At 37.5% G+C, this 25,895-nt stretch overlaps 1 protein-coding gene across 1 annotated transcript in view; it reads right to left on the bottom strand.

Moving 5' to 3' along the window:
• LOC146655798 (neurexin-1a-like) overlaps positions 1-25,035 on the bottom strand; it is a 282,074-nt gene extending 257,039 nt beyond the window's left edge. The window contains exons 1-5 of the mRNA XM_085428418.1: positions 24,884-25,035; positions 21,936-23,295; positions 4,563-4,580; positions 3,234-3,263; positions 2,003-2,050 (exon numbers count right to left, since the gene is read on the bottom strand). Coding sequence (XP_085284544.1) covers positions 2,003-2,050; positions 3,234-3,263; positions 4,563-4,580; positions 21,936-22,647 — 808 coding nt within the window. The 5' untranslated portion in view covers positions 22,648-23,295; positions 24,884-25,035. The remainder of the gene's footprint in view (positions 1-2,002; positions 2,051-3,233; positions 3,264-4,562; positions 4,581-21,935; positions 23,296-24,883) is intronic.
• Between the last annotated feature and the right edge of the window lie 860 nt (positions 25,036-25,895).

The following is a 25,895-nucleotide window of genomic DNA, read 5'->3' as shown; positions in this document are numbered from 1 at the left end:
ATTCGGTCTTACAGTGCACCAAGCAATGGCCAACTTCACTGGGTGAGGACATGAATCATATCTACACTCTTAACTCCTGTAATTGCTGTGAAATTATCACTTTTGATAATTTGATATTCATCTTATAAGTCACCTCACATGTATCAAACAAAACACTATGAGGTGACTCCAAAAGTTACTATTTGAAGAAATGTGTCATCTTTACACGTCTATGACACTCAGTTAAAAGTCTGGGTGAGTCAGGCTTCTGTAATATAGTAGAGTATTTTAAATATCCATTTAATTTGACATTTAAAATGTAGCACAATATGTACAAGGCAGCTACCAGAGGGATTCGCTTTCTCACTTTACAGAAAACCTGTGGCGTGTGAACACTACAATGAGAAGAGACATTTCCATGTTCAGAAACTGAAAGCAATTACATTAGAAGTATACTAATTTAGAAATAGCACAGTTGTACCTGTAAGCCTGTCTGCACAGCCTGCAGTTTCTCTTAAGCTGCACATGGCAGTTTATTGTGATGAGTGCAATTAAATACCCTGGTGATTTGTAGGTCAGTGGTATTATGACTTATCCTACGGCATGCCCCGCTTGCTAGAGCTAGATGGAAACAAGGTTTCAGGAATCCGGTGGCAGTGTACCAGCTGAAAGCAGTGCACATTCACAAGCCCATTCTCAAAAGGCTACCCATGAAACAGGGTATAAAGCAGTTAACATGACACAGCAGCACCTTGGGAGGAAGGGGTGGGAGGGACAACATAATGCACAATATTCTCACAAGCTTATGGCAGACAGTGAATGCACTGTCGCTCTGTGCTCGTTCTTAGATTTACCACACAGCATGTAAAAGGATTGACTATGTTTCACACTGTACAACACGGGGGACAGCTAACCATGGCCCAAATTAGAAGCAGTGTTCCACGTATGGCAGATTTGTGCCTCATCAGCATTATCTCAATCTCTCCCCGTGGCTTTCCTTCTGCCACGTCCAAGCTGAGCGTGTGGTACAGTGTAATAAAACCAAAGCATCAGAAGCCTCATACTGTACACTATACACAATTCAAAGGGTTTTATTTTTGTGCAATCGACTAACCTTCTACATACGCAATTCCTTATATGTACATGCACATGATGCAATTTTCTTTTGCATAATTTTAGAAAAATGTTTTGAAGTCACCTACAGAGCTAGATTTATTATTAACAAAAAATGTAGTGAATATATGTTGCATGTATGTCAAATTTGTATGCATCCATCTTCAAAACCGAAAATAAAACACAAAGACTTACCTTAGCGGATGGAAAAATCAATGTCTGTATTTAGAATGGACAGTGGGTTTTATTTGTGTGGGTATGTGCGTCTAGTCTCCATAACATAATCTATACATTTTATTATGACGACTTAGTTGAAGGTTAAGTTAAGGCAAGTGGGGATTGTGGTTTGGCTTAAGGTAATTGTCCACAAATTTAATTTAAGCCAATGCAATATCTTTCCTTGTAATAAGAACATGGTGTGTTTGTGTGTGTATGTGTGTTTGGTCACAAATAGCACTGCAGCTTTAGTAGCATGGCATTTGATGGCACAAAATCCAACAACATAATTCCTCACACTGTACGTCTAAAGGTCACTTGGAAGACTTACCTGTTTAGATGATGCTTCACAAGTACATGATAAGAGACAGCATTATCATGATATTTTTCTATTTGGTCTTAAGAAACAAAAATGTTACAAACTAATTTGCAAGGAATTTCTACAATCAGAACGAATGACACAGTCAGTTTTAAGACAAAGGTCAAGCAAAAGCAAGAAAAAATGTATTTTCAGAATGCAAAAGGAAAGACTGATTGTCAAAATCAGTCTTTATTATGTTTCAATTGAGTTATAAAGTATTATTAAACATTATTTTCTAATTAGCAAACATTAAACTGCATTACACTGATGTAAGCTGAAGAGGACTTATATAGCTTCCAGCTTTACTTCAACTTGAAAGAATCAAAGTTTTACCTTGAATGCTCAGTAGGGACCTTAGAAGCCAAGCTTCCCCTCTCTGCCCTGAGGAGGAGAGTCAAATGGGAAAGATCAGAAGTCCACTTACCCCACAGGGAGAAGAGGTGAGGATCACAGCCAGGATGGGAGGCCCACAACACTATGATCAAGCCTCACTCACAACCCCAAAAATCATGATTTGAACAGAAAGCTTGTAGTTACCCCAGTGGTGGTGGTGGTGGTGTACTGGAACTACGACAGAAACTAGTGTGTTCATATGCCCATGTGAGACTTGTTTATGATCCCCATGCACAAGCAGAAAGGAACAAATGGCGCAGCTTAAAAGTGTGAACACGAAGCGAAAGTGGCACCTACCTTGAAAAGCTTTCATTAATGGTTGAAAAAGCAAGTTTCAAAAATGCCAATGACTTTATATACTTCATTCAGCATGAGTATATAATGTCACAAACATGGCTAGCTTAGTTCAATGAAAACTCAGAATTAAAAGGGTAGTACCTTTACTTTTACCTATGAAATTTGATGAAATGTCCATGAAGAAAGCATATTCCAGACAAAAAGGGAGAACAAAAGGAGAGGAGACACGAATAAGTGTCATGGTCACGTCGGAAAAGGACAGAGGACAGGAGCAAGAGGCTTGATGACTACAAATATGTGCAATCAGAAGAGAGGAAATGTGTAACTGTAATGGGAATAATGATGAAAAATAAAACCAAAACTTCTCATTCTATCTGTGCTACATAATAAAGATGTGCAGGATCACAAAAACAGAATGGACAGACTCTGTGCAGACAATCGCTACATGCATTACAGGAGCGAGGACAGATGAAGATTAGCTTAAAATTTCAGTAAGCCATTTACCACCACCATGCATTACATTCAAATGATGCTGATGGAAGTGTCTCGTTACTCTAACCACATTCCCAGTAAACAAAAGAACATGAAGTAAATTAGAATAATTAAAACGAAAGAAAGATGGAAACAAATGGCGACACAGCAGAGTCGTGAATAGAAAGCTAAATGAGCTTGAAAAGATGGGGAGGGAAAAAAAAGTCACTGAGAGAGTGAAAATTAGCCAGGTCAGTCAGTATAAGTGAATTGACAGCCCATATCTGAAGCTTCAAGCCTGGATGTTAAGTAAGAGTTACAGGCACGCACACACACTTCTGAGCACAATGGGAGCAAGAGGGACAAATGGGGGAATCGCTGGAAAAAGGAACAGAGCTCATACCTTGGTCGCCCATCATCAGGTGTGCCAGACCTTAAAGGAAAACAAGAGCACAGTCAGCAGAGAACAAGGGATAATGGGAAGCTGTGTGACACTGACACGCAGGCATCTCTTTCAGAGCAGATGTCTGTGTTTCTTGAGGAGTGTGGATAGGGAAAAAGTGGGAAGGAGAGAAATAGGAGGATGCATAGACAGGGTCAGCAAGATGAGCATTTGGTCAACCGAAGCAGGTTGCAATGCATCATCATCATCCACTTACTAGATATAATTCAGAAATTTAAATTCAGGCTGATCTTTGTGCTCTAAGATCATCATTCCGCCTACCACCCTTAAAGAGCAATCGCTATTCAAATATAGACCTGCGTTCAGCTAATATTTGATTCATATTCAAACAAAATCATACGGGTAAAAAAGATGAAGATGTCTTCTGACGCAGTTTTCTGTTATAAATCGTGTGTTCTGCTTAGCCTTTCAGCTTCACATCTCAAATACTCATTTTAAAATTAATCTCAATACAAACAACATGACCAGCCTTGCTTAATAATAAGGAAGCTGTCATTGTGTTAAAAGTCTGCATGGAATAAATTAAGATGCCCTTTTCCTTTTTATTACAATATACTTACCAACAAGATTCAACCAAATAAATTTTGAGTTTTGATAACCACGAACAAAGATTTCAGTCAACAAAAATCTGCATTTACTTTATTAAATGTGCATCTTTAATGAATTTATTAAAAAACATTTTTTTAGCCAATATTGCGCTCAATAATTGCTTCAATCTTTCTTTTGTCAGTGTTTCTTAGAGTAATAATTTGGTGCTACTAGCCCGTACTAGTATCAGATCTGGTTCACATGGTCCTAAAGTAGACTATTGATTAAATGAGGCAATCAAAGCAGGCACAGAATTGCTGTACAAGTATTCACAGTTAACCCTCTGGGTAGGTCTTCAACTAAAAAGGATATCCAATTCCATTCTCCAAAACTACATATAAAAAAATCTAATCTTTGCAATCTCATGCAAAAAGAATCACTGTGATATGAGTAATAAATGGACATGCTAATATCAGTGCTTGTACCCATTTAAATAAGATATTTTACTGACCCTTTAACGCCCTTAGATCCGTTTAATATACATTTTTAAATGTCTTGGCTGTGAAGGCTATGGTGATGTTCGAGTATTGTTTAAATACCCAGAAATAACAGAGAAAATTTAATTAATCAGACTTACCACTCCAGTAACAGCGATACTGTTACCCTTATAAAACACTGAGAAGCCTTAGCCATAACAATGTGTTAGAAAAAAATAGAACCAGTTTCAATTACAATACCCACCTTCATTATAGTTGTCTTCTGGAAGCACAGACAGGCAAAGAGAAAAAGAGTAAGATATTCATTAAGCAGCATGCAGACTAGTACTGGCCATTGCATGTCATCACCATGCAAGGCATTAAACATCACATGCAAGTGACCTATTGTAACCCCTGCAGAGGAAACGCTAAAGCACGTACACGTGTTTTTGTCCGTGCATTGACCTGGAATACAGGACAGAGCTCTGAGTGAACTTTTGAACATTTGAAACGACTTCAAAGAATTTAATTCTATCAAGCAAGTCCATTATATTGAAACTTGAGGCGGTTTCATAGTGTTCTGTTAAGCTTGTTAAATACTTTTTTTATTTGACGTTTTTTTAAAATAATGAACTGCAACTTTTTGTATCAACAACTATTTACTCCAGCAGCTCAGTGAAATCTAGTTTGTTTTTCTTGACTGAAAAGCCGGTGCATGTGATGAAATACGCTGCAACAGAAAATAACCTAAATAAATTGAGCCGGCTGCGGTAAAGCAATGCCTCTGAGGTTTCCGAACCGGCAGTGGAGTCTCGTGTCACTTATTCAGGTGAATTGGTCACAGTAGTGAAGGCAATGACCAGTGACCACATACGGGCAATACAAAAGGAGATTGCCTCCCGGATGAAATTCTCCTAACACTAATTTTTGGCAAACAATGTGAGTTTTGTGGAAGTGAAAAAAACAAAACAAAAAACCTCAAAACTGACATGTGAAATTGGTCTCAAATGAAAGATATAGGTGAAGAAGTATATGCTAGCAAACTAATAGCAAACAAGTGCAGAAAACATGCTAACAGCAAGGAAATAAATGAGTTTAACAAAATGATTTGACTGGAAACATGCAAAAATAATCACGTAAGGATGCGTAAGGACCCACACATTTCCTATGAAAAGAATAATAATATATAATCAGTCAGCAGTACTATTCATCACTGATACATAGCAATAGTATTTAATATTTGATCATTAAAATGTAACACCAGACAGATACAAAAGGATCTAATAAATAAATATAGAAAATAAATAAATGTGATGAGAACACAGTTATTAGACTTTTAACTTTGGATTAAAAAAATTAACCAAAAATCATGAAAACACCAACATGCAATGTATATATATATAGAAGACAAAGAAACATGGTTGTGTGATCAATCCAGTTACAATAACCATGCGACCAAATAGGGACCGCTGCTAAATAAACTCCTACCTCTTTAATATGGTTTCTTGCCCAGATTTATTTTGACCGAAACTTACCATCACCACTGGTTCCCATTCCAAATCAGACACCATGCACACAAAATCAATCCAAATTATCACAATTAAAGACTTCACTCGTTGTATAATACGACCACATCAGTTTTGGTAAAAATTTAGATTGATTTCATTTGATGGAATTTGAAATATTTTTGATAATATGTATAACTCATACTAGAGCCTCATTTATCCTTGTCCTTCAGTACTGAACTGTGCATTTGCCTTACAATGGTTTAATTTTGTTTAAAATGTAGCCAGATGTGGATAAAACTTTCCAAATTTAAGAAAATACAGGACATTTAGATAAATGAGATTCTATAGGCCATTTTCAGAGGGGCCTTTTTGATCGGACCGTCGCAGGCTAAACACAGGTGTAATTAATCAAATTAATTATGGACCGGTTCCAACCAGATGGGCCAGAGCTCAAACAAATGGCTGAGGCGCACTAAATGGGGCCATCGTTTTATCAATTACATCTGTGTTTACTCCGCTGACATGTCACAGTGGCCTCTGTGAAAAGAGCCGATCTTTAAAAAATATACACGCATGCAGTATGTTGACAAAAAACGTTGCTTGAAAATGAGAAGCAGGCTGCTGAAAAAAAGCATTCTGACAAGGCAAGCATGAAGCTGCATGAGAAAAGTGAAAGAAACAAGAACACTGGCTGATGTCAAGACCCCAAAGACCAACATTGACTGAAACATTTTGCCACAATAACTAACAGGTAACTAATAATTGACTCACTGCGGTGTGCAATACAGTGATAGCAGTCTTTGTTGTATTACATTTAAATTCGGTGAGTGATCTATGCAGGAGGACTGCTTATTTGATAGCTTGTGAAAGATTGTGCAGCCTGTGGGGTTACTGCACAATTAACACTATTATAGTGATTCCCTTCCTCTAATGATGATGTTCACAATCAAATTAAGAAATGATTTTGAGAAATAATTATTAATAGCTATTGCACAAGTAAAGCTTGAGAGACATGCATTTCATATTCTTATATTAAATCTGATGTGAGCACGTTATCCTCATGTAATTCTAAACCACATCTGGATTTGAATACTGGGAGCAAGTCTAACAGCTATTCATAGCAAATTTGGTCCAAAGGTTTGAGCAAAGTTAATGAATCAAACCTTTAGTAAGCATGAAGGGGGGTCCAGTGTTTCTTAAGGTGCTTAGTAGAAAAGAAGTTTTCCTTTAACTTCAGTATTAGCTGACAGAAACCATTAAAACATGCCATGTTTTGCCTCTCTCTGACACACACACACAAACACACACGCAAACTTTCTTTCACAAATGTACCCAGCTGGTTACATTCTAATCCAGAGACTTAAATCCATTTAATCCCCTTGACAAAGTGATCCCAGTGCTATTGTGCTGGTAACACTACACCAAAATGCACTCAACTGTCTATCATACGATCTCCATCGCTGATGGTCTTACGCTGTTGATCATGCACATGGTGTATGGCTCATGGAAAATAATTACATTACTATTCAAGTTAATGCCTCACTGAATAAAACATCTGGAGGATAACAGCAACAAGGATTGGACATAAATCTATAAATTGATTTTCTTCTTCTCGTTGCCTCCTGCAGACATTATTCTGACCCTTTACAGAATCCTTAGCCTCCTGACTGTGAACTCAAAACTGTGACAGCTGATTAAATATAAAGTGAGACATATAGAAAGGAAAACGAACAATGCTCTGTCCACTGTTTCAACACACAAGGTGCCGTCATCTAGCTGTACAAAATGTCATTAAGGCACTCGTGTCTCTACAGTGTGTCTGGATGCAGTTGGCTGAGTAGTCTTGGCAGGATCTCAGTGACAATGCACTTCACATAAAGGACCATGTGTCACATTCACTAGACCCAGCATCCAGCAATAGATATAATTCATTTTCTCTGCCATTTGACAATTTTATAAGATCATGTCTGCCTGAATCAGCTTTTTGTCATCTGTGCTTACAGTCATCAGCATTGCAGTGTTTTAGCTTTGTATGAAGTGCACCTGTTAAATGGATACTATATTTTTGAAAAACAGCATTTTAATGTTTTCTGTCTTTGAGTTTTTTAGATTGCACGTGTGATTAAGGACTCGTTAAGGATGATTAAGGAATCCCTTTGGCTTACTAAGCAAAATACACAGAAATTTACAAAGGCATTCAGGATATTGGTCAAATACTTGTGTTTTGTGTCTTTCCTTTGCTTTGCAAAGACATAATAATCAACAACCATTATCGTAGTGCTAGATCCTGCTTATTAAGACATAACTGTGAAGGCTGAGTAAAGGTTCAACTGCATGCCCTCGCTCTTATGCTGACAACCCCCACATACCTCCTTGTCTGTATTTAGTCTGCTGTTACCATGATCCACAGCAGGAAAATAAATAATATTATTTGCCCTAAATTGTCTTAAAGACTATGCGAAATCACAGCTAAATAAAATGTGAAAGTCAGAATACTGTTGCTTTATGACACCACAGTGCTCTGCATTTATATTTCATGCAGTCATTATTTATGTAACATAGTTCTGTCTCGCAATATTGGGCGTACTGGGTAGAGCGGTCAGTTATGATGTGACAGAGTCACTAAAATAAGAGCATTATGTAAAATATCTAAAGTATACCATCAGCGTGATTAAATAAAGTAATTTGTTAAATAAAGTTCAGTAAGATGAATTATTAAGAACGCAAGATTTCATAATGAAGCCGTTCAGTTCCATTTTACATATCCACAAAAAGAAGTAGTTTATCGTGCCAGTTTTGCTTTGAAAAAGTAGGTCAGCAGCAAATATTCACTGTGGAAAACCTGAAACTGAAAAAGTCTCATAGCTGGAAATTCTGTGGGTATTTGTACATCATTTAACAAAGACACAGAGAACTTTAACTGTCAAATGTTTGCTTTTTTTTTTTTTTTAAACAACTGCTCAAAAATATTATATATAAAAATTATGAACTATCAACTGTCATGCCAGTAAACTGCAACAGTCTAAAGTTCAGCATGTTGGCTACTCAGTACAAGAAGAGTGAAAAGTTTCAATCCCAGAGCTCACTCACTGACTGCCAACATTGGAAGTTACGATGGGGCATGACCACAAATAAAGACAGGTTTCTATTCACTATCTACTATTCTTGAGAGATGCCATTTGGACTGAATAGGATTTTCCTGAGTACCTCTTCAGGTAGTTCACAGACCTTTGAGTCTGAGCTCCCACAGTTCCCATTTATTGTAGTGCTACATAAACAGCCTTTTCTCTCTAGGGTTGTCAAAATCTATACAGAGATACCCATCGATATTAAAAAATTACTGTAGTATTATTCTCATTTGCAATAGTATTGATACCAACAGTGCCATCTTTGCCTCCTCCTGTTGACACAAAAATTCCCACAACTCTGCAGACAGGCACACACACACACACACACACACACACACACACACACACACACAGCCTCGCCCTCACTAGTTAGCGTTAAACAAGAGTTTATAAGGAATAATTAATTAATAGTTAAGAAATTAATTAGTATCACAAATGTTAACCTGACCTGCCCAAACTTTAACAGTAGCTGTTTAACTTTTAAAGGTTTTCCTATAGCGCCATCTGTTATTATTAAGGAAGCTGCTAGCAGCTATGACTAAAACACTAAAATGGGAGCTAGGCACCAAATGTCAGGCAGCAAGTGAGTCCTGCCCATCTTAATAATGCCCAACATTAATTTAACAGGATAACACAGTTATTTGTGTCTAAAAAGTGTTACATTTCTTTTAAAGTCCCAGACAAGAAGCAGAGAAATGTGTACCAGCAACTAGACAGAAACAGTGACAGCCTAGCTTACCTACTCTAGTTAAAAACATGGTGCCAAGTCCCCCTAGAGCAGGGGTGTCAAACTCAAATACACAGTGGGCCAAATTTTAAAACTGGAACAAAGTCGTGGGCTAACGTTAATATTTATTGAAAAAAAAATCTTCCTCCAGATATAAAAATGAATCTTTTCTTATGGACTCAAACACGTTTTGGTGAAAAACTGAATATGGAACAAGCAAAGCTTAATACTAAACAATATATATATTAGCTGTATAATACCAGTAGGCCAGCTCTAATAGTAATTTGGTATGGCTTCGCGGGCCAAATGTAATTAGGCTGCGGGCCAAATTTGGCCCGCGGGCCAGAGTTTGACACCTATGCCCTAGAGGCACAGCACTAGCTTAGATAACGTAAATATTGTTTTTCCCCACATAATATTGAAAATGATTATTGAGTATTTTTCTTGGGTATCAATATCGAGTTTAAAATTCTAGTACTGTGACAACTCTACTTCTTTCACATTTTCCATATCCAAAACAAGTGTATGATAAATATTTAAGAGTAGAATAGGGAGTTTTATTTATTTATTTTTCTTTTCAGATCTCCTTCCAGAGCCTCAGAACATATTATACAACTGTTTTAGTTGACTAATACTTCTCTTGACTAGTAAAGTGAATGTGTAAAATTGCTCAAATGCTTCGATGCATTCAATACATAACACGAAAAACTATGAAATCTCCCTAAATCCGTCTCTAAATGTCATCACTACACATCCAATAACAGAGAACAAAACACACCAAATCCATTCCCGGCCCAATGCGCAGTTGTCAATTTGAAAAATAGTAGCAGGAAGGCTGTTCTAAAATCCCTCGTCACGCAGGCATTTTAAGGGAAAATGTAAAAGCCTTGCAGCAAAGGTCAGCACTACCACAGGATCAATTTGTTGTTAAATTACAATTTAGACCAAATCAAGAATAATGAATGCAAGTGAAGGCTCATCTCTTAGTAGCATAGCCAAGCCTAATGCATCTTTCTACCAGAGTGTTAGTGGCATTACACGGCTTACCCTCTACCCCATTATCCTTCTCAAGCAACAGTAAGTGTGGAGAGAGAGGAAACGGGCAGAGTGACCAGCTACTCTGATGGAAATTGATAGCGCCCACAGCTGTGGATATTTCTGCTGTTGCTAATTCATATCTTCACTATCTCAGATGCTCACAAGACACATGCATGCTTTCCAGGCAAGGATCTGTTCATATTACCTTTTTATTGTATCGCCCCGCTGACACTGGGCACCTCAACACAGGCAGAGACCAGAATAGGTTAAATTTAACCCTTTAACTCAAAATAGCCAAAAAATATAATCTGTTAATTCACTGATATCTTTGAAGGCAAAAGTTGGCAGGAGTGACATTAACCTTTGCCTAAGAGGTTAGATTTTGATTCCCACATTGGACTTATATTTTCACACTTTTAAGACATATTATATTTACACTTTATTTTACACTTTGTTGTCAGTGTTTGGTACCATTTAAGACATGCCTTCTCTGCAATATGTCATATAACACCTTCTTACAGTCAGGGAACGTACACGGCACTTGAAGGAGGCACAAGAGAGCACAAATACATCGGACAAACTTTAGGAGCTTAAAATATAAAAGCAGACAGATTTTGGTGCCACTGGATACAGCCAGGCTAACCTAATTCCAGTGTTTGACCTATAATCTAAGTAGCTGCTGGATGTACCATATTCTTTACTGGGCTGATACAAGAGGGGTGATGGTGTTGTTATCAAACCCTTTGTAAGACAGTGAGGAGGAAAATTTTCTGAAATGGTAACATTTTGAAAAGAACCTAATCAATCAAATTGTGATGTATTGTGCCTAGCTGCATATTTACTTCAGGCAGATGGCAGGTGGATAATATAGTCCAACTCAGATATTTCCAAAGAGATAGACGAAAAGAGAGGATTGTGCGAGCAGATGTGCTCAGGGGTCTCTCAATTCTTTTACATCTTGTGGACTGGAATGATCCAAGAGGATAATCAGAAAAGCTTATACAGAATTCTAATAACCTTAATCCCAGGGTAGAAGATATCTAGGATAGTATTACAGATGTAGAGTCAATCTTTTTTTTTTTGATGCAGGAGTATTAGTCCAAGCAGAGGAATTAAGAAATTAATGTAAACTTCAAGTTTGTGTATATATATATATAGGCTCAGCATATTTGTAACTTATTGCGACAGGGCTCATAGCTTCATGCTGAAGCGAGATATGCCAACGCTCACTACGCATCTGTTCTAAGAAAATGTGCACAGCAGTTGCTTAAAGAAACTAGTTGCCGCAGCTGCCACTGTTGACGTGTGGCAAATCCCTATCTGAAGAGTGGCTCTTAAGCTAAAGTTAGAAAAAAAAACATTAATAAAGTGCACTGAGCATTAACCACAGCTAAGCTCTTAGTACTGTTAACATTAAGCTACATCCTTTTCCATTATAAGTGGCAAAAAAAGACAAAACTATACAAAAATGTCACAAAGCAAAAGTGTAAACCAGTGATCTGTTCTGACTGAGTTACCATTTGAATCCCATTTTTATTTAATTTGTAGTTCATATTACATTTTGTTTGTTTGTTTTTTGGACTCAAGAAGACGTTTTAAACATTATGCAGACTGCCTCTTGAACTTCTACACATGATGTAGACTGGATTACCATAAAGATGGGTTCATTTGTGCAACCTTTACTCTCTTTTGGGAAGTGATGAAAACTCTCCCTGAAAACTGATTTGTCTTCCCTCTATCGCCGGAGTGATGGATTTCAAATTACGGCGCAGCACTTTTGCCTTGTTTTTAGCATTTCAGCCGCCGCTCGTGACTGATGACACCCAACCAGCAGCATCAAAGGTAAATTATGTTCAAAGTGAAAATATCATCTACAGTCTGAAATCTAAAGAGTTTTGCTTCTAAGCAGTTTTATTCCTGCATGAAGGTGAGAACCAAGGCAGAGATATGTGATCAGTTTTGCCTCTCTCTCTCTGTCTGTCTGTCTCGGCTCACTTATTTTAAAACCGTGGGACAGGGTATATGGCAGGAGGAGAGGCAGAAGTACCCTTTTGGTTCTATATCTGTTTGAGGGTGCTCAAGTCATCCAGACTATATAGAAAATGCTATGAATTGTATTATGGAAACTGAAATATATTTTTACACCAAGGTATTAAAAGGTCTCCAGTGGTGAAAATAAGGAAAAAAATATATGTGTGGAACACCTCATATCTGCAAGATCTCATACACATATGAGATAATATTGCATAATCAGGGTAGTGATTGCATGTCAACAGAACAGCAATATGTTATGCATTTTATATACTGTAACTTCCATATGCCAGCTTAATATGCTCCTGTAAGAAACATGTGGTGTAGCTCAGTTAAACACAAGTTTGCATGTGTGGGTGTCTGTGTGTGTGACATGGAAATTTGAATGTGTTTATTTGTGCTGTAGGATGAATCCCGTTAAAGGAGGAGTTTGGTGTCAACGAATTTCACAAACACCCTTTGACAGTCAGGAGCAAATGTATTTAAACAAGGCAAAAATCCTACGGGAAAATCCCTCTAATCTTTTGATCCCGATATCTGTCTTTGGAGTCAGAGACAGCAGTATACTATTAATCTGCTTTTGTCTGAGTGAAGCTGCAGGAGGCCTCTAGACAAAATGACACTTTCAGAGATACAGTACAGTCACATGTTGGGTTTTTTTGTTGTTGTTGTTTTTTTAAGCAATGACAGACATGCCCGAAAGGGAGTGATCACTCAAATTACAAATTCATCTTCCTATGAAATCTATATTAAATGTGAACATGAGAAAAGCTGCTGAATTCTTAAACCGCATTTTCACATTGGGGCCATTAATATAAATCAACTGATCAAATGATAGTGCTGCTTTTCTAGTCTCAAACGCAAGCTTCTTTTTGAATACATTATATTTGCTTACTTATATTTTTCCATTTGCATTTAAAAGTATTTTTATATGGCTCGTCATAAATTCTCATACGCACCTATCTGCGCATAGATGTGAATGAATCGCTGTTGTTGTTTAAAGCTGATCAAAACTGATGTCAAATGAAGATATTTGCCATATTAAGCCAGTACTGTGTAAACAAGTATATTGAACTGAACTCTGTCTGGACATGCCCAAAAACAATGAAGGTATCACCAAGTCTTTAATCATAATTTGCACATTTGCATTTTCTACCACTACAATCTTCTGGTCTCATTGATTTATTTTGCAGTGTACCTTTGCATTATTGTTAAATACTCAATAACATGCTAGTTTTCAATCAAGTTACCCATTATTGCCATGTGGACTTCTCCACTCCACTGTTGCTTTCAAAATGTTAATTTTTTTCAAGAGGATACAACTTGGCTCAAAGTATGCAGTACGGGCTTTAGGCGAAAAGTCAAAGCGTAAAACAAACAGAAACTTCACTGTGAATTTATTGAGTTCCTCATCCAGAAGCAAATAGATAGTGTTAAAAAGCTGCCCTACCTGCTGCCACAGTGGCCCTGGCATAGAGGGCAGCCAGATTTTGCACTAAAATATTGCTCAGCACCAAAACACAGAAGCCTATCCGTCTTCAAGTAGTATAGACTCAATGACAGACCAGACCAACTCTTTAGTAGCTTACATTGTGTTTATCACCAATCCAAGGTGCCTATACATCCAAACCTAATTAAAGGGTAAAAAGTTGTTGATAAAACTCATTGTCTTTGTCTCTTTGCCAAAGACACAACTGCTGCTGCTTCTTCTCTGCTGAATGGGTCAACCCTCTGCAAATGGCTGTGCCATATCGATGCATTATTCACCAGTGCAATCAACCAAAGCAAACACTGTAATTACATTAGGACTGCAATAACAAACACAAACTGTTCTAAAGTCTCGGGCAAGAATCTCGACTGTAGACATTCACATGCACCACAAGAGCTTATTCCCAGTGACGTTACAGCAGGTGATAGTCACAACTGTCATATGTTATGCAAAACACAACCTCTGGTGTAACCACGGGATAGAGCCACACATCTGAAATCTTTCTTGGATATTTTAGTAGACAATAATATGGCATAAACGAGCATAAGACAGATCTAGTCCCAGAACCAGTGTCATTTTTTTTTTATTAAAAAAAGGTTCAAATAATGCACAAATATGCATTTCATATAAATTAACCTGTGATTCAATCGACTGAAGGAAACTAATTTTAATTAGACATTATGTTGATAATTAAACTTTCCAGATCAGCACAGACAGTTCATTAGAGGTGGTACAGTATTATAAACACAAGTAACGTTGAGCTATTTTCAGTGGCTGCAGACAGACTGGGATCACACTATTACCTGTGGGAAGATTGCCAGGAAAGGTTTCACTGCCACTGCCATGTCTATCCAAGTTATATCTTGGGGATGAACCTGGAAACTGAAATACTAATAACCAGGATTCAATTTTAAGGTAAAAAAAGAGCTACAAAGAGTGTGACATGGATAAAAAAAAAACAAGCAAGCAAAACATATTGTGCATCTACCTAAATGAGCATGTGAATAGTGTATCTCCTGCGTGTGTTGTGTTGCAGTACTTTCCTTCTGTAATGAATCAGTAATGCACAAATCTGTTTTGACACTCTTGTTTTGGTGAATTAAAACCGTCACAGTTGATGATTGTTCAAAAGTCAAAACAGGTTTGACATTATTTCAGTTACTGTAGGCTACAGTCATTTTTGGTACTGCGCCATCCTGTAATAGAAGCTTAATAAATGCGCTTATGTTTTGTGACTGTTTGTCCTTTAAGTGACATTAGTTTCAAGGATGTCTAACTATATTTTCACCTAGAAGCCTAGAAGCAATGCTATCAGCTAAAATCACAATATGATAGTGCAAGGCAATCACAGTTACTCACTGTACCCGGATAATGTGACTTATCTTTTAAATTACATAATACACAAAGTGACAAACAAAATGCTGTGCAGTCTTACTTGGGGTCTGCCCTACTTTTTTTCTTTCTTTTTTTTTTGTACCAGGGGAGATTTATGGTTGGTTAATGTACGATGAGATAAACAACATGATTCCATTTTATCAGGATAAAATATGGAGCTATGCAATGCATCTATGTTATTTCTTTAATGAGAAACAAAAAGGGCATACTGACCATCGAAAAGTGCATTTAAATAATTGTTTCAACCGATCAAAGGGATTTGTGTTTGTGTGCGTGTGTGCATTTGTAAGTGTGTGAATTGGAGAGAGAGAGACCGAGGAAAAAGAGAGCAGGAGAGAGAGAGTTATGTGCACACTTGTGGTTGGACAGAGGAGAGTTGACAGGTCCGGTGGCAAATCCTATAATCCTTTCATCTGATCAAAGTAATACAACAGCTTTTAGATTATTTAATGGAAGGGTAAATTTTAAACTTCAATGTACTTTATAGTTAAATCCATGTATGCACAATAGGTAAATTTGCAGAAGCTTTAAGAACGAATTTCGATATGTTAGTATATGCATTTTTATTTCTGTGTGTGTGGATTTTTTTTCCCAGAAGTGTTTTTGGTACAGTAGAACACTAGCTTCAAAAATATTTTAAATCTCTGGTGTGATTTAAAAACTAAATAAATAAATAAATAAAAATCTTGCACACATTTTCTGCTGTGGTTTTGACTTACCTCCTCACTAAAACTCAGAATGGTGAGGAAGCAAGAAAGAAAGCATGTGTGTTTAATATGGCTGGGAAACATTCTCTGTACTTGCCACAAAACATACTATCCTGCAAAGGTACAGTGCAGCATTCTTTATTTCAGAGGGACTTAAGTAACACAAGTTCATAGAGTTTCAGCGCAGTTGATAGTAGGAGTTAAACCTGAAGCACTACAGTCATTTTTCACTGCAGTTAGCATTATCAAGTGTTATATGTAAGTGTGCTTACAGTTAATATAAAATGAGGTCAGCATGGACCAACAGTAGTTTAGCTATCAGATAGTAAATGTCAAATAATCCTTTTTTTCAGGCAAACCTGATATTTAGACTTTAAGGTAAAGGGAGATTTTGTTTGTTTGCTTGTTTTGTGGGATTTTGTTGCGTTTTTTCCTCTTGATGTGATACATCAAAAGCTAACATTTTTAGCTCTTGAACTCATATGTGAGGGAAATGTAGAAGTCAGTTATTTTACTTTGGAGCTTCTTGAGACTGAATAATCTGTCATTATTTATATAGTATTATAGCTGGCCTAATCAAATTTTGATATTTAAAATGAAACAATAATGCATAAATTAAAAAAAATAATTTAAAATGATGACCTCACATATAGTTACTAGCCAAGCCCATAAGGTCCGCAGACCACAACTTGAATGTTTTAAGTCAGTTTTACTCACTTTGGCTCTCAACAGCTGCAGGGAACTGGTATAAAAGCTATGCTGAACCCAGTACTTGCTCAGCAGCAAACAGAAAACAAAGTAACCAGTGAACATAAAACAGAACAATTTCTTCTATTTGATGGTTAGCCAGAAACATAACTCTAAATGAATACCGAGGCTAGATCTGCAGAATGAGTCATTATAAAGTGTGTGGTAAATTTTTGCCAGCATAACTAGAAATTGTGTTAGTTAAATGCAGATTAGCCATTAAAGGCATCAGGAGAAATCCAGGTGTTCCAATCCCATTCTGGAGTGCTTGACAGCCGGTCATGGTGATGGTAGAGGTTTGCCTTGAGGGTTTTCAGAGGTTTTCTCTATGAAAGGATGTACCTGTGACAAAGTCTGCATAGGGACAAGGCGGCGTTAGATAAAATGTGGACCTTGCATCTATTTCCATCAATACTACCTAAATTATTATTATAATGATGTGTTTTCACTATTTAAATATTTATTGCTTAAATGTGCTTTGTAAGAAGTCCAAATAAGTATTGTTTGTTTTATGAAATTATTTGTTGTTTATAGACCTGCAAAACCCCAGAGTCCTTCAAATTTCACAGATTTAATAAATCTAGCACTAATTAAAATCATTAAATGCTTATGAGTAGGTATATTAAAGCATTCTATATATATTTATGCAAAACCCCATTCACAGAGACTTAAAAACCAATTGGCGACCATCTGGCAACCACTGGTCACAAGGCAAAAATGTGTATTCCCTGACTGGATGCAGGTGGTTACTGACAATCACTAAGAAATGATTGTTAAAACCATATTTATGCAGAACTAGACCACATGGTAACCACCTGTTGCTAGGGAAAATGTGTATTCCACTGACTTTTGGCAAGTGTTCACTGAAGGCTGTTGATAGTCACGAGCATTAACTGCCTCGACAAAAACCTCCCTGTGACTGCTTTGGCTAGTAGCAGGCTTCTGTAGTTGCTAGCAGCTTGCACAGAGGACAATGGATTCGTTTGCCTCACACTGTCTCAAGTTTTACTACTGTTCAAGGAGTAAATGCAGAGTATTTGCAGATAAGTCGGCATCTTACATCCAAATAATGGGTGATCACAGCAACCGCAAGGAGGTTTTTGGTGTAGCACTCTCTTTGCAACCAATTTCATCCAGAAACAGCTAGCAACCTCCAAAAACCACTTATTAACTCACATCAACTGCTCTCAAGCCCTGTGTGACTGAGATCTAATCGTGTCATTAAGGTAAGATTGGTGGAGTAACCATGGGCTGGCTGGCTTGGTATCTGGCTTCCATGTAACCCTCGATGTTGCCACCACTATATAGTACCAGATCAATGGATTCACTATAGACAATATATTTACCTGATGATGTTGTGCATCTGCTCTTGAAAAAACCCTTTTAAAGTCATTGTTATAATCATAAAATTATAAACTATACTTTGTAATAAACGGTGTGTGCTTGTAGCTTCAGGGCTTCAGTTCAGTAACTTGCAGCACGAATATACACTGTGGGTTATAAAGTTTTGAGACATTGCCTATAAAAAGCAAATGTGATATTCTGCCATCCCCTTCAAGGTTGTCTCCTTGTGCAATGATGCACTGCTTCCAGTGCTCTGGCTTAGAGCACTTGCTGGAAGGGCTTGTTAGTGTATATTTGCAATTTCACCATGAACCTCAAACTATGAATGAGAGCAAATATCAAACAAACAGTATCCAACATCACTGCTGACAAGTTATTATCCAGAATAAAATAAAGACAGTCTTCAAAGGAAAAGACTTCAGTCACCAAGTCCTCAAAAGGAGAATCAAGTCAGGACCACTGAAAGACAATTGTCAGTTTCTTTGTTTGCTGTAAATTTGCTACCCAAGGTAGGACTGCCTATAACTGCCTAGATTATGCTGCAGCACGCTGACACATCTCAGGGAGAACTTTTGGCTCAAACATCTGCTTCTTTCTCCCTAAAATTAAATGTACTTTTCAGTGTTGCAACTTTGACACAGTGAGCGAGGTCAAGCATGACTCGGAGATGTACAAGCAAGTGGTCAGAATTAGCTGCTCAAAGGGATTACATTGAAGGGAATAGCAAATTCTCCATTCAGGACAACTCGTGAATTTAATAAGTTATTTGTTATTATCCCTGCTCTGCAATTAAAATTAGAAAATTAGTAGCCATCTATCAAATCAAAGAGTTTTTGCTTTCAGCTTTTATTTTTCCTTTAGATATTTTCCCCCTAAGATACAGACACACTTACTAGACTATGTTCACCCCATCAAAGCCCCTGTATGGCTGTATGTACAACATATTTTTAAAGGATTTTTCATTATTAGGAAGCTTTCAACTTGTCACTATAATCACTCTGATTGCTACTGCTGCGATATACTTAATACACAAACATCTTTCGATAATGGCTGCTCATCGCTCATGCAGCTCATATAAAAATAAACAACACAAACAAGTAGCTATTGTATGTGTATAAAACTATTAACACCAGTAGCCACCCTGCTGTGCATATTAAAATCTCTTCCCCCGAATTCTCGACTAATGAGACACTTACACACACACACACACACACACACACACACACACACACACACACACACACACACACACACACACACACACACACAAAGAAAATATAGATGTATTGTATAAAATTATCAAACACAGTTTTAAAGTAATTATTTAATCCCTAAACACTGGAATATGAATCTGTAAATTAACCACATAGATCAAGGAATGTTAGATTACAAATGAATCCTTAAGGTAGAATGAAGTGGGTTCATCATCATTTTTAATTTATATAAACCATTGTTTTTGTTTTTAAAGATATTTAATGATTTGTTTTGCAGGGATTCTAAAATACTGCATTTGAAGTCTCCATGTATAGAACTTCCAAGTCCCAAAATTCCAAAAATCTGGCAAATTATACATTAGCCTTACAAATGTTGTGTGTTGGGAGTTTTATAAATCAACTCTTCCAATAAATACCAATAAATTTGAACTTCAGAGATAGTATCAAGGCTAAACTAAATTTATGAACGTAATTTCTAATTTGCTAATGTATTACTTTTTTTGTTAAAGAGTTGTATCCTGTGATAAGATAATAACTTTAAGATTTAATCAGTGCCCATGCATTTTGTATAAAAGAATCCCAGCTTTCCCCAAGACGGGCCTTTTGTCAGGCTGCATCCAGCATGAAATGAGAAAAAAATATGGCTGCACACAATCGCTAGCTTTTCGTCAGCTTAGGGAAACTGAAATAATAAAGCTATTTTGAATTCACAGCTCTTTTTGGCGCAGTAGTAAGAAAAATGGTCAAAGACACATTAATAAACCCAAATGAGAGATTCCCTGAATAGATACTTCTTTTGGATTCATTTTTAAATAAAAAAATAATAATCTATCTATGTACTGAAATGTAATTTACAATACTGCAAAAAAAAATTAATTAAAATTACAGCAATACATAATGACACTGTTACAATCAAAGAATTTTGATTATAGACTGTAGTCTGCTCTGAAAGAAGCAGAAAATGGAACAATAATGACATATTTCAAGATATTCACTGTCGCATTCTAATTGTGGATCTATTTGTATTTTCTTTCTGCAGCACAGCAACACAGCCAACACTACTTGTCATGGATTTAAAGTAGACTAAATAACATTTACACTTAAATGCCTGTTAGTGAACTACAGCAATTATTCAATGTGTCGGTGCATGTGGTTAGTGAAAGGCTATACTACTTCTTGTTTAATTAACACCATCTACAACATCTACAAGACCCGATTAAAGGGAAAAATAAAACATTGTTCACAAAGCATGGTGCTATATGAAGATGTTATGTTTGCAATTTGATGAGAATATCTTATGTGGCAGTAGTAAGTTTTCCAGTAGTGCCTTAATAAGCTCATTGTTAATAAAAGATTTATGTGCCTGAATAAAGATACATGATCTCATGAAATCTATTGTAAATTAGACGTGAGTGTCATTACCGTATTTAAAATAGGTTAAAATAGGTTCAGATTCATCTGTATTTAACTGAGCATGACGAATAACATTAAAAACAGTTAAAATCCCTCCCCCATTGACTGACCAGCAAGCATCCTCCCCCTCAGCATCACAATAAGCTGCCAACCTGAGGGTAGCATTGCACTAAATACTCTGAACACTCATACGTTTTCCTTACAGACTAGACAGAGTGATAGTATTCTCGCTACCTCAAAGAACCCTGTGTTCTCTTTGTCTATCAGTTTGCACGTTCTCAAAACCTTTTTATTCACCTTCATTATCCTGCTGACTTTTTAGCAGTTAGTATTAATAAATACATTTTGCACATGGTTCTGCTAAAGGTCATAATTCAGTTATTTTACATTTGCAATTTTATTTTGTGTTTTCTCAAAAAAATCATATGGATACAATGATTAGATACTAGATCGAATATACTCTCATCACTGGAAAGATTTATACTGTATGCATTCAATGATGTCATTCCTGTTTACTCAGTCAGGCACATAAATGATTACCCCTGCTCTTCCATTTGAAAAGTATGTCATTGGAGATCTTTCATAGGTCAACCAATCCCTAAAGACCTATTTGATAAGAATGGCAGACACCTTTGGGGATGAAGAACACCAGAATGTTTTGCTAATGAGACCTAGCAGGAGATTCAGTCTTTCCAAACAGCTGTATTGCAGATCAATGGCACACATCATACGACTAAGGAAAACATATGGCTTTAGCCAAATAGAGGAAGGGAATGCGTAATTTTATGGAGGATAGTAATTGAAACAGCCAAATTATGAATAACTTCCTGTTGACTGTAAAGGCTACACTGGACACTTTGTACTGAATGTATGATTCAGATTAAATCAAAGCCTTACCTTCACTGCAGTCCTTTCCTTGGAAGCCTGTCCGAGAACAGTCGCACGTTGGCTCGTTGTTAATTAAACTGCAGACTCCTCCATTTAGACACATGTTGGCTGTACCACAGAGGTCATTTAAGACACCCTCACTGTTAATCATTACAGACTCCGTGTTGTTGACCTTTATGTCTGTTATCCATCCAGTAAAAGGCAGCTGATCCTTGACCGCAGCCGATGTCAGACGTAGTGCAACAGATCGTAATTCCGGTGGTATTCCACCAACAAACAAATGGCTGAAAACAGTCATATCCCGTCTTTTAGACTTCACCTCCACCCACTTTATCTCATTGTCCACCATTAGGGTAGTGTTCTTAAAGTTTCTCCTTATAGTGACTGTGTGCCATTGGCTGTCATTGACCGCTGTGTCAGATATAACAGTCGCAGGCTCCGCACAGAAGATGGAGAATCGAAGGCTGAGTTTACCATTCAGTATGAGGAGCTCTAGAAAGTCACAAAATCCCTCATCATCAAAGTAAACTAGCAGCCCATGGGAACTCCTTGTTTTCATGTTGAAGCTCATTTCACTTTCGCAACATGCATTCCACACTGGAAATCTAGCCCACTGACCCTCAGCACCTGTAAATTCTAGACAAGTGCCTATTTCTACAAAGCAACAAATGAGCAGCCCAACCCATATAATATGGGCAACATGTGGCTTTGGTGAAATCATTGTTTGATTTCAAATTATGTGGGCTGAAGTTAGGACTTACAGAATTCAATGTACTTATAAGGACTTTAGCTTAAGGGGAAAAAAATAAGCTGGGTTGACTGTGAGATAGTAGACTGGCATGTAACTGACTGTCTACATGGACATACAAGTGTAAACTGATGCATTGTAAGACAAAAGATTAAATGCTACAACTCTAATATGTTTGCATATCAACAGGCTTGGCCAACACTTGTATCCTGGAGCAAACACCATTACCTCATACAGTCCAGGCCACTGGCCAAACCTCTCACTGTTGTCGCCAAAATAGTTTGAACTGTTTAAAGGTCCTCTCTGCCATGGTTATTTAGAGCAAAGGGACAGAGATTCAAATATCCACTGGGCACACTCGGTCTGATTTATGTAATTACGGAACAGTCCCTTCTGGTGCCAGTTAGTGTGTGCACGGTTTCACTTGAGTTGAAATGGCAGCTTTAATCTTCATGTTCATGCCAACATTCTTTGGCGGGTAACTGGAAGCCTTGCTCAGGGCTTTTCACCCTGCATTCTCTGTAGCAAAGAGAAGAAAATGCCATATGGAGCCACGTTGGCTGATAAGCTCAGCAAAAGAAGCAGTCTGTCTGTCAAGGCAGTCCCCAAACTCAAAGCTCTCTGCAAAAGAAAAGCAAATTTAATGTAGCATCAGTATTTCACCGTATCCATGTCCAAATCCACTTTGGTCAAAGCCTTAATCAAAAACCAGTATTAATGCTGTGATAAGGCAAAAAGCACAGCTAGTCAGGGACTTATATCCAGTGAGGCCTTTGTTACAACAAACACAAGCTATGTCATTAGATTAAGATCACTAGGGCTTTCCAGGAAGCAAACGGCAGCTCTTGACAATATCAGAGAATAGACACATTATTTGATCTTAATGACCAAGTAGGAAAACAATATCTGTAATATTCTCGTTAAAATGCAGTCCTTTCATAATGAAATAGTCACGCAATCTAAAGAGAAAAAGAAATACGAGTAAATTATAATTTGTGATCTAAAGAAAAAAAGATAGAAAGAAATCACGCCCAGCGGTCGGCATTAATAAAACAAATTATAAAGAAAATCTCGGTCACGCAAATAAGAAAATAACTGCCTTACGTCGTTTTTTCTTTCTCTTAATGAGAGTATTACTTTTGCTTGTAAGCGTTAAAACTTCTGCAATCGTTTTATCAGCAGCATTCCGATATAGGCTCCCCCTGTCCAGTTCTAATTTGAAGCCCTAACAAGAGGAAAAAGTGCGTCATTTGATGCACAATGGTCGGTCTGTGTAAGTCATACCAGCCGGGCTTCCACTGGGTCTCAGTCAGAACCCAGAAAATGCTCTTCATACTATGTGCTTTGTCCCTATTTTTCACACGGAGTTTGAGCCAGATCCCGCTTTTCCTTCAAATACCAAAAGGAGCAGAATAATGCAATAAAACGAAAACAAAAATAGTTAGTCGATTCTAAAGGTCCGCAATTAGTTTGCATTTCAAGTAAAGAAGATGAAGGGGGGGAAAGACACTCTAACCACTGCACTCTAACCGCTGCACCGCTGTAGATCTGATTTACTTGCCTGCACTTTCCACAGACTGGAGCATCTTATCAATAGACTGAAACTGTGATGAAGATCAGTACGGCGTGTTAATGATCATGCTTAAACTATTAGATAGCATAATCCTCGTCTGAACTGATATATTTTGCCTTTTCGCCGTCATCATCTCATCAATAACATGCCCCATATCCTGACATTTGCCATGCACGGCAGCTGCAACGGGCTCACTATAATAAGTGTGTTATTTTATGTCCATGCGGCATTTTTATCGAGTCGCTCACAACTACAACAATTCTTCGGTAAACAATATGAGGCGCCATTATTACCTTTGCGCGTGCACCTTTACTTCTACGGGACCCTTAATAGTTGTCACAAGAGAAGAAACGCGATTTCATGCAAGGCGCCGCGGACTGAGCTCCTTTAAACCAGCACTGTCCATATTTTGTCTCTTTGAAATCCAATGCTCCAAATCCTCTTTAGCGAAACCTCCACATCAAGATCTGCTTTCAAGTGAATCGCAGCATCAGCCAGAGAGACAGAGAGAGAGAGAGAGCGGAGAGAGAGAGAGAGGGGGGGGGGGGGGGGGGGGGGGGTTAGGAGAGAGAGCGAGAAAGACGGGTCCACTTTCACTCTAACTCCTAAAAAAAATCTCACAGGTTTAAAAATTACCTTAAATATTCAGTCCTCCAAATGTATTTTCTGCTAATAAAAACACAACAGAACTACAAAAAAAAAAAAAAATCTAACCCACGATGTGGTTAGTGGGAAGAAGCGCGGGGCGAAAATCCAGTTATCTTTGTGGAAGAGAAGGTGCAATCTGGTTTCCCTGTTGAGTTTATCCAGCGACTGTCAGGAGCCACAGACAGAGAGTATCACGTGTCTCTTCGTGATGTCTACCGGGGAGGGGCTGAATGCAGTACCGTGGACAGCGCCTCTGCCTACACAAGCATCCATCCACGGACATTTATGGCACACGCAACTTTGGAGCTAAACCTCGTGAAACAGATGCGCTTGATTAATCGACGCGCAGAAGCGGTCAAGGATGGTTTAGACACACGAAGTGATGTCTTTAAAGCAAACTAACCGTGTGTATATGAGTGTGTAGCTTACAGGCTGATCTTAAAATCGATTTTTTTTATTGAATTATTGCTGCGGATCAAGCGTAAAGATCGTGAATACGGCTAATCAGGGGCTGTCACTTTAGTTGTTATTAGTAGATCAAACTGAATCCGGATCCAGGGGTGTTTAATGCTCATTTATCACGCAGCAATTCAATGTACCCTATCAAACTATTTCATCAAGTAGCTCACATTCACTTTTTTATGCCTGTATATTTCATTTCATTTTATTTATTTATTTATTTATTTATTTATTTATTTATTTATTTATTTCACACTTGGTACAACAGATCAAACAAACCAACCACACTTTCTATCAATAAAGCACTACAACCATGTGTGAAAAGGAGCAGGAAGAAGAAAATCCACATATTAAAAGTCCACTGTACGTGACGTCGTCTACTGTATTTTATATTGTAATGGAAATAGCATTTCATACTATTTTTGAGTTCTCTGAGTGAAAGCTAAATATCTGTTTTGACAGTTAAGCTGATATAATAAACCAAAAATTCTAACGATGAATGTCCTCCCTGACAATAACTACTGAAAACACTATACTGCTG

The sequence above is a fragment of the Rhamphochromis longiceps genome, linkage group LG13 (genome assembly GCF_057381845.1).
Source record: "Rhamphochromis longiceps isolate RC_006_pf linkage group LG13, R_longiceps_female_GT1.1, whole genome shotgun sequence".
Lineage (NCBI taxonomy): Eukaryota > Metazoa > Chordata > Actinopteri > Cichliformes > Cichlidae > Rhamphochromis > Rhamphochromis longiceps.
The sequence above is the reverse complement of the archived record's forward strand: the minus strand, read 5'-3'. Positions and strand labels throughout refer to the sequence as shown.